General features: G+C 34.4%; 1 protein-coding gene across 33 annotated transcripts in view; it reads right to left on the minus strand.

The window, feature by feature from the left end:
* The window catches only part of CLASP2 (cytoplasmic linker associated protein 2), a 130441-nt gene that overhangs the window by 71344 nt on the left and 38722 nt on the right, over window positions 1-20375 (minus strand). For 23 of the 33 annotated variants that reach the window (XM_084902165.1, XM_084902184.1, XM_084902183.1 and 20 more), the window contains 5 exons: window positions 16289-16435; window positions 5651-5730; window positions 4120-4212; window positions 2710-2855; window positions 433-568 (listed from right to left, as the gene is read on the minus strand). In XM_084902165.1, coding sequence (XP_084758291.1) covers window positions 433-568; window positions 2710-2855; window positions 4120-4212; window positions 5651-5730; window positions 16289-16435 — 602 coding nt within the window. Of the gene's footprint in view, window positions 1-432; window positions 569-2709; window positions 2856-4119; window positions 4213-5650; window positions 5731-16288; window positions 16436-16822; window positions 16979-20375 lie in introns of those variants that run through there. The other 10 variants (XM_084902177.1, XM_084902191.1, XM_084902190.1 and 7 more) reach the window with 4 other exon arrangements.

Below are 20375 nucleotides of genomic sequence, written 5' to 3' on the forward strand. Positions count from 1 at the left end.
ACAGCAAAATGGGTACTATCAAATGAGTAGAATTTAAGGGGGGGGGCGGGAGATTTATCTTTATATCTCTGTTCTCTGGGGTATCTTCAAGATATGGATGATGAGAAATAGTAAAAATTTTCCTGTCATCGTTTACCACTGCCTATAACAATTTAACTATTTTACATCTGTAGCCTGTTACTACCTGTAACATTGTTACATAAGCACACGAACATGCATACATGTACTCATGTGTATATGTTGTTCAAAAATGTTTACTTTGTAATACTCTGCATTATTTAAATGTTCTAGAATAACTATAATTACCATGTATTGCTTTTATTATCAGAAAAATATTTCAAAAGTAATTTTCCCTTGGAGTTAAAAAAATACCAATGACTTATTTAAGTACATTTTTAAAGGAGGGGTAAAGGAGAGAAGAAAAGAACCTACCCGAATGATGAACCTGATTGCTGCACATCCAGAAGTTGCCATGACTTTTGCACTATTGGGGACGAGATTAAAAAGTGTAGGTACAATGGCCTCAGCGCCATGATCAAATTTGTTCCCCAAAACTGTTGATAGATGGCTACAAAGGAAGATAAAAATGCTTTTAAAAAAAGTAGTTTAACAGTAAATATAGGTAGGACCATATAACTGGTCCTACCTGTATTTAATTTAATTTAAATTAATATATATATATGTATATTTTATTGATTTTTACAGAGAGGGAGAGAGGGATAGAGTCAGAAACATCGATGAGAGAGAATCATCAATCAGCTGCCTTTTGCACCCCCTTTCCCCCCCACTGGGGATGTGCCTGCAACCAAGGTACATGCCCTTGACCGGAATCGAACCTGGGACTCTTTAGTCCGCAGGCCAATGCTCTATCCACTGAGCCAAACTGGTTCCGGCCCTGTGTTTAATTTTAGCTACTGAGCTGGCCTGGTGGGTGAGTTGGAAAGAATATCATCCTATACAACAAAGTGTTGTGGGTCCAATTCCTGGTGAGGGCACATACCTAGGTTGCAGGATAGATTCCTGGTAGGGGCACATATAGGAGGCAACCGATCGATGTTTCTCACATCAGTATTTCTCTCTCTTCCCCTCTCTCTCTAAAAACATATCCTCAGGTGAGGTTTTAATTTTTTTTTTTTTATTTTTTTTTTTTTTTAGCTATTTCACCCTTCAGAAACTCCAATCTCTTGTTTCTTCTCAATTTAGTGAGACTGCCTTGCTCTGCTTGAGTTCTCCCTCCCATCCCCATGGTCCAGAAAGTGCTTCAAGGTCATAACCTATGCTGATCATACTGTTTACATGATTTGATTCTTTCAAGAATCATAGTCCTTCTCTGACCGTTGTCTATTATTTGAAAAAAGGTGTTTTACATATTCTGTTGCTTTCTGCAAGAGGGGTAGGCCTGTACCAGTACTGTGTCTTGGTCAAAAGCAGAATTCTCATCATGGGATATTTTCCTTGCTTTTTTTTTTTTAAGAGAGAGAGGAGAAGAGGGAGAGGGAGAAACATCAATGTGAGAGTAAAATATCAATCAATCAGCTGCCTCTTACATGCCCTCTACCAGGGATCGAGTCCACAATTTGGGCATGAGCCCTGACCAGGAATCAACCTGACAACCTTACAGTGCACAGGACAATGCCTAACTAACTGAGCCATACCATCCATGGCTGAAATACATTTCAAGGTTGTATTTTGTGGATTTTTGTTTTGTTTTGCAATTGAGAGATATTCAATCATTTTGATACACTGGTATATTGACTTGTATCTAGCAGTCCTGGTAAAGTGCCTTAATTATAATAATTTATTATAGATTCTCATGGTTTTTAGCATAGATAATTATATCACTCATTAAAAATGAGTATTTGTTCCTTATCTTGAATCTTCATAGTTTTTATTTCCTGGTGTGTGTGTGTGTTTTCAAATTTTATTTTCTGTTCTGACTAGAACATCCAATTCAATCCTGATTAGAAATATTAATAGTAGGCATCTTTGTGTTCCCTATCTTCAAAGGAATGTTTATGCAACAACATATACAACAAAAGTATTCAAATGGAGAGGAATTTTACCATCCTTAAATTTTAGAAGAATACAAACATACTGATTAACTTTATATTTTTATAAGTTAATGATGCATGTTATAATTCGTAAAATTGCTAAAATATCAGAAATAGAGGTAAGCATCCAAATTAGTAAAGAGAAAACTGAATGTAGCCAGTTCTCAGACCCATTCACTTTCTTCTTACACTCAAAGTTAGTGACCAAAAATCTACCAGTAGGTTTTAGACATACATATAAACACATATGACAGTTGGTATAATATGTTGTTAAGAATTTTTTTTTTTAAATCACAAATTGGCCCTGGCTGGTTTGGCTCAGTGGACAGAGCGTCAAAATGCAAAATGAAGGGTCCCAGGTTTGATTCCGATCAAGGACACATACCCGGATTCCGGGCTCGATCCCCAGTAGGGAGGGTGCAGGAGGCAGCCCATCAATGATTCTCTCTCATCGTTGATGTTTCTATCTCTTTCTCCCTCTACTTTCCTCCCTGAAATCAATATATATATATGTATGTTTTTTTTTTAAATCACACAAATTGGATTCTTATAATATAAATGATGCTTTTGGGGGGTTATCTTGCTACTGCTTTACTTAATGAGATCTGATTCCATGAGTACCAAATTCATTCACTTATCACATAAAGAATATACTTACGCTACAGTAATACAAGCTTCTCTAACCACCTGGGACCTAAGATCCTTAGCTGAAAGTTTAAGTGCTCCATCCAACAAGCGTAAATGTTGAAAAAAGGAATCATATTGTGCAGCTCCAGCAACAAGCAATGATCGAATTTTCTTAAGCTGAAATAAAGAAAATTACCATTACTGACCAAAAAAAGTGGCAGTGCAAAAAAATCTTAAAGCTATCTGAACTTCATTATTTAAACAAAAATTTAAAAATAACATTTCATTCTATTTACATAACTATCTTCAGACATCTTAACAGTATTAAACATTTTTAAATAAACATGCAAAACAAAACACAAAGCTTTCTAGAAAAAAACATTATAGATTTGGTTATATGCATAATAAACATGTAATGTATGAATAGATTACTAAATTTTGCGGTTTTTAAGGAAGCATTTTTTAATAAACTGTGGTAAAATTCACATTTACCTAAAATTTATCATTTTAAAATATACAATTCAATGGCATTGAGAACAATCAAAATGTTGTGCAACCATTACCACTATATATTAAGGAGACTATTTTTAAAAGGGCCCAATTCTGGAAATTATATTCATGGATAAGCAAAAGAACAGAGGCAGAAGGACCAACCATCAAGCCATCAAAACAGAGACTCGGGCTCTCAGAACAGGGGAGTCTTCAAATGGAACCCCTCCTCTCGCTTCTTGAGGATAATGAGGTACTCATGTGGTAACTCAGAAGTAAATTTGTCCAAATCACAATCTTTGAATTATAGTCTTTTGACATTGCAAATATCATTTTAAAAATTATCAAATAGTATCTCAAGGGTTTAAGTGAAATAAAATATTCTTAATTAAAAGACATCAGGCCTTTTTTTTAAAAAAAAATCATGGTTGTGAAAATATTTTATGAGAGAGAGAGAGAGAGAGAGAGAGAGAGAGAGAGAGAGAGAGAGAGAGAGATGTGAGAGGAAAAAAGAAAAAGCCAGACAAATGGCCCAATTGTTGTGAATTTATGTTGACATTATGAAAACACTGAGCATGCAGGAAAAGCGAACTGCTTTTCTGGTAAACCCTGTGAGAATGGAGGACAGTACTAACTATGCAGCCCCAGGGACAGGCCACCTCCCTGTGGCATCAGGGAAGCTCACACTTTCCTGGTCACTCAACAAGTAGCACAGGTGGAGAGACTAACAAACAGGAGAAACAGGTTCCGCCTGACCAGCAAAAACAATAAAAATTACCCTAAGTCAGAAATGCCAACTATCTCGATGTATTTTCCAGAAAGAAATATCACTTATCAGATTTTCTATTTCTTAAGTATCTGAAATACCAGATAGTAGTACTACTGAATTTCCAAGTTTTTGAAAAAGAACATTGAAAAAAAGAGGAGAGGGGTAAGAAAATAAAAAACTTACTGCATTGGCACGCTGATCCCAGTCATGTTTGTCATCTGACAAAATTTCCCTGATTTTATTTAATGTTTCTTCAAGTTCTCGACCAGAATAGATCTTAAAGATGTAAAATTGTAAGGTTAACATTTCTTACCATAACCAATATTAAAATTATGCCCTGGTGTTTAAAATAATCTTTCAAGTAATAAGATTATTTATTTACCATTCTACCACCATTTTCAATAGAGGATGGAAATATATTATGACAATAATAAAGTGCTTTAATTTGTCTTCCTTCCCCTGTTACCTTTATGCTAATTCTTCATTCATGAGAATTTCAAATATACATTTAATATGCTTTATCATTTAAAAACAAAATGTAAATAGTCCAATTAATAACAATAGGCTTAATTTCTCAAAATGACTTCAGGTATATAACATAACTATGCATTCATACACTATTATACAATATTGCAAAAGGACATGTTTTAAGTTAGTCTCCTCACTGCCCCATGCCAGACAGTAACCAGGATAGCTACATGCTTTGTTTCCTCTGGAGCCTATCATTTGCCAAATACCATTATCCTTTCATTCACTTAAAAAATATTCACAGCCGAAGCTGGTTTGGCTCAGTGGTAGAGCGTCGGTCTGCGGACTGAAAGGTCCCAGGTTCGATTCCGGTCAAGGGCATGTACCTTGGTTGCGGGCACATCCCCGGTAGGGGGTGTGCAAAAGGCAGCTGGTCGATGTTTCTCTCTCATCGACGTTTCTAGCTCTCTATCTCTCTCCCTTTCTCTCTGTTAAAAATCAATAAAATATATTAAAAAAAAAAAATTCACATAATAGAAACATACTATGTTAGGCACTAAGAATACTATGGTGAGCAAAAACAGACATGTTTCTTGTATTATAAAGTTTGTAGTCTGGTCAGGGAGAGAGAAAAAGAAATGAATCAAATGATATAAAATATGAAATTGCAAATAAAGTATCACCAAGGAAAATTATGCAGTGCTATGAAAGTCTATAGTTAATATAGGGTGTTTGAACTAGTGTTAGAAAGTCAAGCTAGAACTGAGAGCTCAAGAAATATCTAAGCCAATAATATGGATTCACTTTAATTTCAGCCTCACTGAAAAAAATCATTTGGAAAATCTAACTATACCAAGAAATAATAGCTTGGTAATATAAGTCAAGTATTTTATTTTTACATAGTCTTTTAAGGAAAAAAATATTTTTATTTTTAATTTTTAAATATATTTTTATTGATTTTTTACAGAGAGGAAGAGAGAGGGATAGAGAGTTAGAAACATCGATGAGAGAGAATCATCCGACCAGCTGCCTCTTGCACACCCCCTACTGGGGATGTGCCCGCAACCAAGGTACAAGCCCTTGACCGGAATTGAACCTGGGACCTTTCAGTCCACAGGCCAACGCTCTATCCACTGAGCCAAACCGGTTTCAGCAGGAAAAAATAGTTTTAAAGGGACAAAAACAATGATCTGAAGAGGCACAGAGACAACATTCATGGGGAGAGCCAGTATATTGGCATCCTTACCTGAATAGGAGGGACATCTGTAAAGGCTTTTATAAAATCTTCTTCATCAACTGCTCCAGCACCTCCTTCCTTAGAAGCACCTGTTAATTTAAAATAATTTTACTTTTTAAAGTTTATTTTTAAGCATTTTAGCATCAATAATAACATGAAAAACATAATATTTGGAGCATAACTTTAAGAGACATTCATTTTATAAAAAAGCAATGAAAAAAATCTCCACTTTTCAGAAAAGTCAAGGTACTTAGTAGTAGGCTGGCAATAAAATTCAAACTAAGAACAGAGCCCTTCCATTCCTCATCCAATACAATAACTAGGATACAGATTATGAAGTCAAAGGATAAGGTTTAAAAGCTGAAAAGCAATTTTAAATGACACAATATGTCAATCAATGATAGAAAATGTGATATACAGGATCCATGTGTGCTGCAGGGGTCAGAAAAACAAATGTGAAAAAAAATGAGTGTCTTGAGATTATACTTAAATATGCAAACAAATCATCCTTTATTGCACATAGACTATCAAAAAGTAAATGTGATAGGTAACTGTTGTTTAGGAACCAGTAATTAAGCTACTGTCTTTCAGCTTCAAAGTCACTCTGTTATATTCAGTGGTACGGGGCCTTGGATTAAGCAAACAATTTTTGTGATGCTTCTAGTGCCTTCTAGTTAAACCCTGTCAATGGGAGTGCTAAAGAGAGACTGGAAGCTGAAGGAAGAAGGGACCTTCCTGCCCCTACCTGACTGCTTCCTGGTCTTATCAGCAAAACCCTAGGAACTCTGGAAGGACCTCTGCTTCCGGTAGCATCTGGTTTCACTTTCTACTTTTTCCTAACACTCACTAAACCCATTCACTTGCATCCATCAGAGGCAACGGTCATCTCTACTCCCTCCTCAGAAGTCTGAATCAAGTCTCTTAAGTTTTAATAATTTAACCTCCTCATTTTGTTCCTCTAGCTCTAGGGGTAGAAGCTGTGAACTGTAACTGCTGCTACCTCCATGATACTTTACGCATTCATATGATCTCTTTTTGCATTAATTCAACAATACCCATTTAACAATTCTTTATATTAAATTCTCTCGGTAAGAATACCTGTTGAGGTTTCTGTCTAATTGAAAACTGGCTGACACAAGGGATACTTAAGTTTCTATCTCTACTTTATATATTTATTCCTTCATGGTAAGAATTCAACACATGAAATGGATTTCAACTACATAAGATACATGCTCAAATGATAACTAAAAAAAAATCTCCAATTAAAAAATTAAAAGTTTATCATCTGACCAATTAAGTTTATCACCTGCCCAATTAAGTTTATTATCTGCCAAAGGAAATATTAATATTTCAAAATTGGATTTAAGAAGTTAATATCATCCTAATAAAAATAATACTCAGGATTTCCAAAGACATGTAAGAAGAGCCTCAACTTAAAAAAAATACAACCATTGAAGACTTTTGTATGTGACTTGACCACAGAACAGCATACCAAAGCTGTAAGGCAATAAAAACTGCAAATTAAAAGCAATGACAATTTAATAAACTAAGAGAGAAAGGAATGTGTGGTTGTTATAGGAAATTCAATTACAAGAGTAAATAAATTACAGTTTATTCCCTAAATATTAAAAAAATCCAATAAAACAATAAACTCTCAACCCCATCCAAATGATCATTCCAAGTTACTGATTAACTGAAAATAATTAAAGCGAATAAACAAAAAATAAGATATCTACCTTTATTAACATATTAGAGGCCTGGTGACCGAAATTTGTGCACAGGGGCGGGGAGGGGGTTGTCCCTCAGCCCTGCCTGCACCCTCTCCAATCTGGGACTCCTTGAGGGATGTACGACTGCCCTCTCACAATCCAGGACTGCTGGCTCCCAATTGCTCGCCTGCCTGCCTTCCTGATTGCCCCTAACCACTTCTGCCTGCCAGTCTGATCATCCCCTAACCACTCCCAATGGGCCATTGATTAGGAACATTACATAGGAAAGCCTAACTTTGAAAATTCACTCTATTCATAATACCTTTATTATCCAGTAAGTTCTATCTAATGAGTAGGGCCAAATAAGCTAGTGGGGAGGAAAGGAAGGAGAAGGAGAAATCACATGGCTTTTAAAATCCCACAGAAGCTGCAGAGTGGAAAGGCTGCAAATATTACTAAATGCAGCTTTATGATGATCTCAGAGGTGACAATTAGGTCTCTATTTTGGACATGAGCATTACCAATTTAGCAAGAACTTGCATAGTTTGAATAGTTGCTCCCAATCTATCTGAAGCCTATCTTTTGAGAATCACTTTGTGTAAGCAGAGCTGCTGCCAATGGGAGTGTACTGGGTATGTGAAGAGTGTAACAACAGAAAACATGCTGAGCTCCCCATTCTAGCCTTGCTTCTCTCTGGTATGCATTACAGTAAACTTTTTCACCACCCTAGTTTGCCTAATATTTCCCCTCACCTTGGTTTTGTCTGGCCAATAAAGTTAAAAAAGGATCCCTGCATAAGAGAAAAACCTGTTAAATCACTTTCATCTCACAATCATCATTCTATTCCCAAATAGCTTTAAAAATTCACCTAAAAAACTATAAAATACTTTTAACACCAGTAGGGAGAATGGATACTACAAGAGAGATAAAAAGAGTAATGGGCCCTAGTGTCAACTATTAAAGCAAGAAAAGAAGAGTGAGTATACATATCAAAAGGAGATGTATTTAGAAAAAAACAAATTTGAGAGCAGGAGCACAAGTAGAGAGAGGGCTGAAGGAGGGAGCAATGTTGGCTTCCAACTTGACTAAAGCTCTTTGAAACATAACTGGGTCAACAATCACACTAAAAGATATAAATGGGTTAAAACAGAACGGAAGAACTTTGCTTAGTTGCTAACCACTCTAAAACAGAGATAAAATTTTCTGTAAAGGGCCAGATAGTATTTTAGGCCTTCTGGGATATATGGTTTCTGTTGGAATTATTCAACTCTGCCATTGTAGTGCCAGAGCAGCCACAGACAATATGCAAATGAACAAGCAAAGCTGTATTCCAATAAAGCTCTACTTATGGAGCTTCATTTTGTTGTTCAAATGAACTTAATATCATTTTGTCACTTATAACTCAAAAAAAAGACAAAAAAAAAAAAAAAAGACAATGCATTGAATCTATAGATGAGTTTGGAGAAAACTGAGATCTTTGTAATATTGTCTGCCTACCCAGAAAAGTAGTATGCCCATTTACTTATGCCTTTTAAAAATTCTTTCAAAAAAGTTTTATAATTTTTTTAAAAAAAAACAAAAAACTATGTCCCGTAATAACAAATATTTTGAGGTACAAGCCAAACCAAACCAAAAAAAAAAAAAAAGAAAAAAGAAAAAAAAGAAAATCTTTTAGGGAAAAAATAACAAATATTAATGAGCCCAGATGGTTTAGCTCAGTGGTTGAGCATTAACCGCTGAACCAAGAGGTCATGGTTCAGTTCCCAGTCAGGGCACAAGCCTGGCCTGAAGGCTCAATCCCCAGTAGGGGGCATGAAGGAGACAGCCAATCAATAATTCCCTCATTACTGATGTTTCTATCTCTCCCTCCCTCTCCTTTCCTCTCTGAAGTCAATAAAATTATATATAAAAAGAAAGAGAAGATAAAGGTTCTACAATGGTATCACAGAAAGCTGCCCCTGCATCATTTAGTAATGAAATTGCATTTCACTACACCAACAGGAGAGGGCATTTTGAGCTAAGAAACTGAGTAAATTTTTTCCCCCCTGACCCCACAAAATCACTTGTTATATTCTCAGGACATTTTAAGGAAATTTGAATATAGAAGAGAGTATTTAAAAGGAGGTAAGTATATCATTTAAAAATAAAAATAAAGTTACAGAAAATAAAAGGGCTAAAAGAACAACATCTAAAGAAATCAGACAAATCCATAACATGAAATAATCTGAAAGACAACTGGCCTAGACTCTTCAAAAAAGTCACTATCTTGCTCTGGCTGATGTGGCTCACTTGACTGATCGTCATCCCTTGCACCGAGAGATCATGCGCTCCATTCCTGGTCAGGGCACATGCCCGGGTTGCGGGCTCAATCCCCAGTAGGAGACAGCCAATTGATGGATGCGTCTGTCTGTCTGTCTTTTTCTCAAATATGAAAATAACATTAAAATAAACAAGTAAAAATAAAAACTGTAACAAACTGATGAGAAGACAAAACAGCCCAACTAAAGAATGGGCAGATAATAACAACATGAAAGTCTCAGAAAAGGATATGTTAATTCCTATTAATGGATTTAAACGTTCTGAGTCTCACTAGAATAGAAACTCCAGGAGGGCAGGGTCTTTGTTTTTGCATTTAAAGTTGCAATCAAGCCGAAGACGATTTGGCTCAGTGGTAGAGTGTCAGTCTGCCGGTTTGGCTCAGTGGTAGAGTGTCAATCTGTGGACTGAAAGGTCCCAGTTTCGATTCCGGTCAAGGGCATGTACATTGGTTGCGGGCACATCCCCGGTAGGGGGTGTGCAAGAGGCAGCTGGTCGATGTTTCGCTCTCATCGACATTTCTAGCTCCCTCTCTCCATTCCTCTCTGTAAAAAATCAATAAAATATATATATTTTTAAAAATAAATAAAATATATTTTAAAAAAATAAATAAAGTTGCAAACAATTTGAATGATATTAACAGAAAGCAGTTAAATTATGATACATCAATAATATGGAATACTGTACACCTATTAAAAGGATGCGATAACTCTCATTCTTAATGTTAAAGGATGAAGAGCTATTTTGTTTAATAAAAGCAAGTTGCAAAATGTTTACTAGTATGATTAATGTGAGCAAAAATAAAATCAAAACTCAATGTTTACATAAATAAACACAGTAACATGTGAAAGAATATGTACCAAATTTATCACTGGTAACCTCAAGACAATGGAATTAGAGAGGCAAGATATCTTTCACGACTTTTTTCCAAATATCTCTCTACTGTTTGACTTGTTAACATTGATCATGTCTTTTGTGTTTAAAAAGAACAAATTATGCATTTCAATTATTTTCATTAGTAGGAAACACACAAATTGGTTTTTAAAAAAGAAAAATGATGAGTTAATGACAAAACTTAGTTTAAATTCACAACATGCCCATCATAGAAATAATGCTTCTTAGCAATTCAACTATATTATAATGTATGTGATAAATATAAGGCTAGAATTAGTTATTACAAACTTCTATTTTATACCGAGCAAGTATAATGAGCGTAATGGGAAATTCCTCACATATGCGATCTATAGTAATGATATATTTCATTCTTTTCAAAGGCAAACCTTAAATCAATTTGCCTTCCTGTATGACACTATAATTTTCCAACACCTAAATCTCAGTCAAAATATGTATGCAAATGAAGTATGGAAGGATCAAAATGCAAACACTATTAACGCTGGTGGGTGGAATAATAAGCATTGATAGATTCTGTAATTATCTTTGAAAGTTTAAAACCTTGAACTTTCCATATGGTCTCCTCAATGCCTACTAAGAATGAAGCCTTGCACATAGTGGGCTCAATACAGCTATAGAAAAAAAACACACACAACTTATCTGAGAGGAGACTGGGTCTTCAGTTTGCCTATTAATTTCAATCACAGAATTTGGTTGTTTATATTTTTTGAAACTTCTCTTAAACATTCTGAATGTTTCAAAAAATAAACTTTGCACAATGAAATTTCTTTATCATTAAGTTTTGCTCAGGAAGTAAAACAGAATAGAGGTCAATAAAAATAGCTATCGTAAAAAATGCATGCTAGTAGGCAAGTTAAGTAACATTGACTTATATTAATAACAACATCTATTGCTAACTCCAATCATATTTACCTTAAAATCAAAGTTTTAAGGGCATCTTATGATGGACAGCCAATGATATGGGATTCACAGTAATTTAAGACAAAATGGTGTCTGGCAATCCCTAAACTCCAAATGTAAGTCCTATTGTTTTGCTATCCGGGATAAAAATAATAAGTATCACATGCAGTATTTGTTAGGCGATAGTCCAGAGATGATACATGCCAAGCACTGGGTTCTCATTTCATTTCTGCTAACAACTGTCTGATCTTGGATACATCATTTAACTCCATGAGGCTCAGTCACTTCATGTGAATCAGGATGAGATCATTTTTAAGACCCCACTCCTTCAGGATTAAAATCTGGGGTTAGTATCTTTCATTGTCATTAGCAAAAGAAAAGAGGAATAAAACAAAACACAAACACAAATTATTTGGTTTTATATAAAGTTCAAAAACAAAAAATTGAGGTTTACAATATGGATTCCCAGATTAAACAACAAATTCTGTGATTTGTTTTATTAAATATGTACCAATTCTCATAATTGTTATTTGTTTAAAAAAACGTAACTTTTTTGTTTGCATAAGAAAAAATGGGCATGATCCACATAATTTGAGGAAAACAGATATTTGGACATTCTTAAAACCCAAGTTAGACATAAATGAAGTAAAATAAATATAAACTATCCTAAAGATGCATTAAATACTACTGAATTTGAAAAGTTGGTAATTACCTAATTATAAGAATTGAAAGTCAAAACCATTTCAAAATAGCCTTTGATATTAGATGAAAATAAGAGAGAGATAATATTCTATCCACTTGAATGAGAGAACGACAGAACTTTGAAAATCAATTATTTGGTCAATGATGTATCTCAATAGTTATATACAGGCCTCAATTACAAACCACTAACCTAAGAATGTGGTACTAATTATAAAAAATGACAATTATATCATCATCTAATTCAATCTTTACTTTTTAAAAAGGAGCCAAAATAATTGGTACAGTAATGGCAATAACTCAGAAAATCAACTTTAAAAAAGGCAATTTCAACAAAAAATACTAAAAAGTATTTATATTCACAATGAAAAAATTAGGTTTGCTTATTTCCAAATATTCTATCTTTCTGGTAATCATACTAATTGAACTTTAAAAGGACAGATGTATGGATGTTGAAAGGTAGTGATCATTATTGCAGATTATAATCTCAGAACTACAGAACCCAATAGCAGTTATTTTCAGGCTTTGCCCACTTATTATATGCATGACCCCGTGCAAGCTACTTAACTTCTCAAATTTTAGTTTGCTCATCAGTAAAGACAGGCTAATAAAGTATTAATGAAAAAATATATATATAAGAACATTCATTAACTTTTAAAAAATTATTATCTAAAATCTATAGAAAAGTAAGTACTGGGTATCTTCATCAATTTTATTCCAAGCCATTAAGGAAAAAAAAAAAAAAATGGGGGTGGGGTGGGAATGTGTTTACCTAAATTCCTAAAATAAAATTATAAATCTTATTCAGAAAATGGGCAATTTAAGGGAATTCACTTTATCCTTATTCTAATCAGTAAAGCAGAAAGGTAACATGAGTTTTTATGGCAATAGTATGTTGGTATGGAACTCTTTATAATTTCCCTTGGCTTAAAGACCACACACATTTATAATTTGACAACAGGCTGGAACACTGAGCCAAAGAACAAAGCAACACTAACTCACACTAAAGATTAAACACAGGCTCTGTTGGTTTTAATTAATTGGATAAGACACTGCTAAAAATAGCATACATCTCTCTAATCTTAACATATATCTGGGAGAAGTAAATTATACTCTAAAAACTTCAAAAGTAGATTCAGTCAAGATTCCGAAGAAGCTAATTTTATTTTTATTTTGGTAATCTTATCTGAAAGTATTATGTTAAACTCGGTGAACTATGATTGGCTTATACCAGTGGTCGGCAAACCGTGGCTCTCAAGCCACATGCAGCTCTTTGGCCCCTTGAGTGTGGCTCTTCTACAAAATACCACGGCCTGAGCGAGTCTATTTTGAAGAAGTGGCGTTAGAAGAAGTTTAAGTTTAAAATATCTGGCTCTCAAAAGAAATTTCAATCGTTGTACTGTTGATATTTGGCTCTGTTGACTAATGAGTAGTATGCTGACCACTGGCTTATACCACTATTATATACCTTTCCCCACTCCCCATCATACTATGCGTTTTTATGAGAAAGAAAATGTATAGTCTAGAGTGGTGGTCGGCAAACTCATTAGTCAAAAGAGCCAAATATCAACAGTACAACGATTGAAATTTCTTTGGAGAGCCAAATTTTTTAAACTTAAACTTCTAACGCCACTTCTTCAAAATAGACTCACCCAGGCTGTGGTATTTTGTGGAAGAGCCACACTCAAGGGGCCAAAGAGCCACATGTGGCTCGCGAGCCACAGTTTGCTGGCCACAGGTCTAGAGACATATGAAACATCTTCAAAGTCACTAATTATTTGAGAGATGCAAATAAAACCACAATGAAGAACCATCTCACACCTGTCAGAATGGCTATCATCAACAAATGACAAGTGGTGGCAAGGATGTGGAGAAAAAGGAACCTTCGTGCACTGCTGGTGGGAATGCAGATTGGTGCAGCCACATTATTACTTTAATCAGATGCTGAATAATCATCTATGAGGAATATTTTGAAACAAATTGCTATTCTTGAATAGTAAAATGAGCTTTGTGACTTCCAATGTCCCTTATAACTCAAAGGTTCTATACTCTAAGAAAACTTTCTACAACCAATTTAAAAATCAATGAGCCTCTGCCAAGAACAGGAAATCTAAAGTTTTCAAAGAAGGATGGACAGCCAAGAGGGATATTAATTTCTGAAGGAACATCAATGTCCTTTGGCTAATAGCTCTTTTCTTAGATAGAAAATGGGCAGTGAACCTAAATGAGCTGGACAAACAAAACAAACATACAAAACAAATACAGTATAGGATGAATCTACTATTGCCCAAAGCAGCAGCAGGTGGATGAAAAAAAAAATGAAGGTTTCTCCCTTATTTTTACCAAAAGGGCCACTGCCTAGATGATGATATAATCTGAGATTAATGTAGTATGGTGATTGACTGATGGCTACAGCCATGGAAATTAGCTAATATTTTCATCTGGTAGGACTATAAACCAAACAAGGGTGGAGTGTGGGTGGGGTTGGTCTAGCACTAAGAAAGTCTCTTGTTTCTTTAAAAAGAATATCTGATTTTATCAATGTGAGTAATATCAGAATTAAGTGACCTTTGGTAGTTAAATCAAAATCTCAATTTTCATCTAATAAAGTAAAACATGAAAAACAGAGGTAATTATAAACCACTGGCTCAGAATCACAACAATATAAAATATTATCACCATGCATTTAAAATATTATCCATTCTAAGTCAAATAAGACAGATTCATGAAATAACTATGATAATATCATAGATTAGAAATCTAAAAGTCAAATCAAGGGAAAAAATAATCCCCTTGTGATAACTAAAGGTAGCCTTGTTACCAAGAACAAACTATAGAATGTCATGCACTTTTTGTCAGACATAAGAATGTGTAATAAACACTATGTAGTAGACTATAACTAACATTTGGATAAAAATGCACTCCTATAATAGCAAAGAGGAAAGTGTAAATTACTCAAAATATTCAGAGAAATCAGTAAGACATTTCTACTTCACATATTTATTCATATGCATATAAATATATAAATGTATATATTTATTCCTACATATATAAGTATATGTACACATATATCATACCATCTTTCTTGCTAGTTATATGATACATTAAAGATGGTTAAAATAAAATATTTATGATAGTTTTCCTATATTTAGAATATAATGAGACTTGGAAAATAATATATGGTTATACACAAAGATCAAGAGAATACAACTCATAGAATTGGTCAAAATACACAGTTTTCCTTTTTGTTTTTAATAAATGATAGACAAAAAGAGGGGAGGGGAATCCTAAACACTATGATTTCCCCACAAGTTTCATTAATTTTTAAAAAATCTCTTTCTAAAATTTGAACACAAATTTATTAACAAAAAAAAAAGAGATAAAAAAGAAACTGTTGGTATTAAACATTTACCCTTATTTGTATAGGATTCATCCTATCAGAAAAACATGGCAGAAATTAGCACCTGAAAAGTACTCAGAGCTTTCTAATAAGTATATGAAAAATATACACATTTAAAAAAATTGAAATAAAAAATATGCTAGAAACAGTTCTAATATAATCAAATAATGTACATGTGCACCACAACTGCATAAAATCTGTTTTTACTATTTATTATTATCTAATTCAGAAACAATTTTTGAGGAGATTTTACTTGACCACCACCCATTTCCTTTTGTGACAAATGATTCCATATCCAGCATTTTCAACCATTTTTCCAGTGTTGGAGAATTTAAAATTTACTACCTTGATGAAAGCATAAAAACATCCAATAAATAGGTATTTCTCTAACAACTATAGCACCTGAAAATTAAGTCTAATTCTGAAAAACATGCTTCCTCCTTAAGACAAATAAAAAAGAAAAAAAAAACTCCCTTAAATATCTCCCTTTAAAAATAGCATCTGAAAAATAAATTTGTTCAAGAAAATACTAATTCACATACAATATACAACATTTTGAACATTTTGAAAAGGAAGCACATTCTTCTGTGTGTTGCAAAAGACTCCATATCTGCAACCATGCTGCAGTCATGAATAAACATATTCCTCTGAAGTTCTAAGTATGTGTGGCCATACCAAGGGCACATCAGATTTGAAATGGATTTACATTACCTCCAACTTTAGGGCCACCTGCTGAACCAGGCTTCCTTGCACTGTTGACAGGATTTCCGGATGTTTTAGGTGCAGGAACCTTGAAGGCTGAAGCAGCTGATGATGGCCTATTTCCATCCACTGATTCTTCATCATCGAAGCTTTTATCTGTACAAAGCATTAGCAAAATGTATCTTAAGAGATCTAAGCTTTGCTCCATTTTCCATAAGGCTCAAAAAAACAAATAAAGCTACATATAAAATCAGAACTTTGTGAGATATATAATACAAAATAAAGCTCCTCTGAAGAAGCATTTATATAATGGCTAACACTATATAAAATAACCAAGTATAATTTAAAATCAGGTTGCAGTATTACCATATTTACTACCTATATCTATAAAGTCAAAACATAAAACCAAATATATTAACTCTAAAGATAGAAAAGGCAGTTTTCCTTTTTTTTGCTACTAATAAGCATTTTCTGCCAGCTCCTCCCATAGTGTATCTTCAAGCACACCCTGCCTTAGTCCTTACACCCAGATTCTGCACTTACAATCACAGATCCGTTTGCAAATCAGTCGCCTCATTCCTCTGAAAGCTCTTAATTTTCCTCACCCCAGGATGCTCCTAATGGTTCACATGGCCAAATGCAGTAGATTTGAGACTAATTGAAGATTCTAGCAAAAATAGATGGAAACAACCACAGAACCACCACTGAGGTCTGTGCCGGCATTTTTCTTTCTCTTCCCTGCACTAGGTACTGTAACAGCCAATCAGCTATAAGGTGACATCATCTTATGGCAGCTACTGCCAGATGAAAGGTAAAAATTCTCCATGTATTTTAAAAATCTCTTTGCAGCTGCAACCCTTATTCTGTATCCAAAATTTCAAAGGCATTCAATACTACAGGTTTATAAACCTAAATTTGTAATCTCTTATTTAGCTTACTTGAAATTTTATACAAATAGAAAAATAAGATTTTATGCAATATTCATTTTGCTGATGTGCTTATTATTGCATCATTAAACCATAGAATATCACAGTGCTCATTAGTGTACCTAATTAACTCTGTAATCTAACAATTTGCTGTTTATTTAGGTCACAGAAACCAAACTGAACAATTGTCCTCATAAATGATTCAAAAATATTCCATAAAGATCCTTTTATAATCTTCATGAATGACCACACTAGTATCATCTCCGTGTATAAAATGAAACACCCCCACTTCCACCCCACCCCCACAAGATATATGCATTTTATTCGTCGGAGAAGTTGGTTTTCTCTAGGACCCTGCACAATCCAACCAGGACAAACAAGATGGGCGAGGCAAAGAGGCAGCTTCACCACAGGCTTCAGATCAATATGCCAGAATCTTTCCCTTTCAATCCGCTTCCCTTACCTATGCAAATACCCAAATCAAGGAGAAATAATCATCCCTACACTCTTAAATATATATTTAAAGGAAATACACGTTAAAAATTGTTTAATTAAAAACAAGAGCGTCAAACAGACACCCTACTATAAAGCCACATTCCATTTCTGCAAGTGTTTTCCTTAAATAGCACAACTTAAAGGAAAAAAGTACCTTCAAGTTCAGGTAGGGAAGGTTTGGCCCACAGGCCATATAAGGTCTGCAATCAATTTGTCCTGGCCCTGATAAGGCAACTACAAGTGGGACTCAAAATTCAATAAATCTAGGAGCTTTTTTCATAGAAACATAAATTCATATTAAGTGATTTATATTAAGCGAATGACGTTATAAATATCCTAATGACTCTTGGCAGAAAAAAGATTCCCCACCCTTGTTCTAGTTAAACAATATTATTTTTCTTTCTTAGCATAACACTGTAAGGTAGTCAGTGTGGATCACTTAAAACCTGCGCTCTATGTAGACTGCTGTGTTAAAAACCCTAATACAATTCCAAATAAACTTCATTTTTGCCCACCATGTAAAAAACGTAGCTTAGAGAGACAGTAGACACACAAATCTAAGGAAAGACGAGTATTGAAACAAAGTAGCCAGAGGTTCCCATGGAAACAGTGCTCTGTCCTACAAACACACAAGAATTTAAAAGAGTAAATGTCTCTATTTAAAAAAATTTAACTCTTAACATTCTCAAATACTGATAAATTAGTTTTTAACTTATCAAAATAAGGCCGAGAAAAGTATACAAATCACAACTATGCAGCTCAATGAATTTTCACAAAATGAACATTCCAACGTAACCAGTCTCCAGAATAGATCATTATCAGCATCCTGTAAGCACCCTCACTGAACCTCCTAAATTCACCAGTTCCTTCCGAAGTAAACTGGTCTTGACTTTGAACACCATAGTTTGTTTTACCCAGCTGTGAACTTGATATAAAAGGAATCATATAATAGGTACTCTGGTACTGGCTTCTTTTCACTCAATATAATGTTTGGAAGATTCATTTCATTATTTATAGTTTTCTAGTATATGAATGTACATCAATTTATTAATATCCATTCTACTATTGATGGACATTTGAGTTTGCTGCCAGTTTGGGATGAATTCAAATATGTATACTGTAACCTCTAGAGCAGTGGTACTCCAAGTGTGGTCCAGGACCAGTAGCTGAGCATTACCTGGCAATCTATTAGAAATGAAATTCTTAGACCCTAACCCAAATCTTCTGAATCAGAAACTCTGGAAACAGGGGCCCAGCAATATTAACAAGACCTCCTAGTGATATTGATGTAAGCATGAGCAAATTTAAGGATCACTGCCCTTCAGAAGGAGTTGGCAAACTTAGTCTATAAAAGGCCAGATAATAAATGTTTTAGGCTTTACAAACCACACACAAAACACACACACACACACACACACACACACACACACACACATATGTATGTAGTGTCTCTGTGCAACTACTCAATTATACCCCTGTAGTGCCAAAGCAGTGATACACGATATGTAAGCAAATAGGTGTGGCTGTGTTTCAATAAAATTATATGTATAAAACAGGAGGGCAATTGGATTTAGTCTGTAAGAAATAGTTTGCCAATCCCTACTCTAAAGCAACCACTAAAATAAGAGTAAATAGCCAAGATCGGTTTGGCTCAGTGGATAGAGCGTCGGCCTGCAGACTGAAGGGTCCCAGGTTCGATTCCAGTCAAGGGCATGTACATTGGTTGCGGGCACATCCCCGGTGGTGGGGGGGGGTGTGTGTGTGTGTGTGTGCAGGAGGCAGCTGGTCGATGATTCTTCCTCATCGATGTTTCCGGCTCTCTATCTCTCTCCCTTCCTCTCTGTAAAAAAATAATAAAATATATTTAAAATAAGAGTAAATAAACTACTAAAAACTAAAATAATTTTTAAAAATTGAATAGTTAAGAAGCAGGAAATGAGACAAAAAAGTTAAAACAAGTAGATAAAATAAAAGATAAAGTGGCAAAAATAAAACCAGGTATGCAATAACTACTTAAATGTAAATTAACTAAATATTCCCAGTAAAAGACCAACCAAGACATAATTTTTAAAATACATATTTTATTGATTTTTTTTTTTACAAAGAAGAAGGGAGAGGGATAGAGAGTTAGAAACATCAATGAGAAAAAAACATAGATCAGCTGCCTCCTGTACACCCCCTACTGGGTATGTGTCCACAACCAAGGTACATGCCCTTGATCGGAATCAAACCTTGGACCTTTTGGTCCACAGGCCGACACTCTATTCACTGAACCAAACCGGTTAGGGCAAGACATAATTTTAAAAATAGGTTACTTAAATAAAATATATTTTACATATAAGGTCACATTAAAATAAAAGTAAAATGATATAAAGACAGACCATGGCTAACACCAACCAAAAAAAGCTGGTATAGCTATACTAACTTCAAACAAGCAGCTTGAAGAAGCATTACTAGAGATAGAGACTTTTAATAATGATAAAGGAGTAAATCCAGGACACTAAATTTTTATGAACCACTACACAGCTTCAAATAGATAAAGAAAAAAAACCAAACAAACTAAAAATAAATAAATAGGCAAAACTATAACTATAGAGGGCAATAAAGTTTTACCCACTTCTAATAAAGTTCTATCTTTTTAGTCTATAAACTAAGAAAATTTGTATAGCTATATC

This window comes from Pipistrellus hanaki (assembly GCF_964339955.1).
Source record: "Pipistrellus hanaki genome assembly, chromosome: 13".
NCBI classification, from domain to species: Eukaryota; Metazoa; Chordata; class Mammalia; order Chiroptera; family Vespertilionidae; genus Pipistrellus; species Pipistrellus hanaki.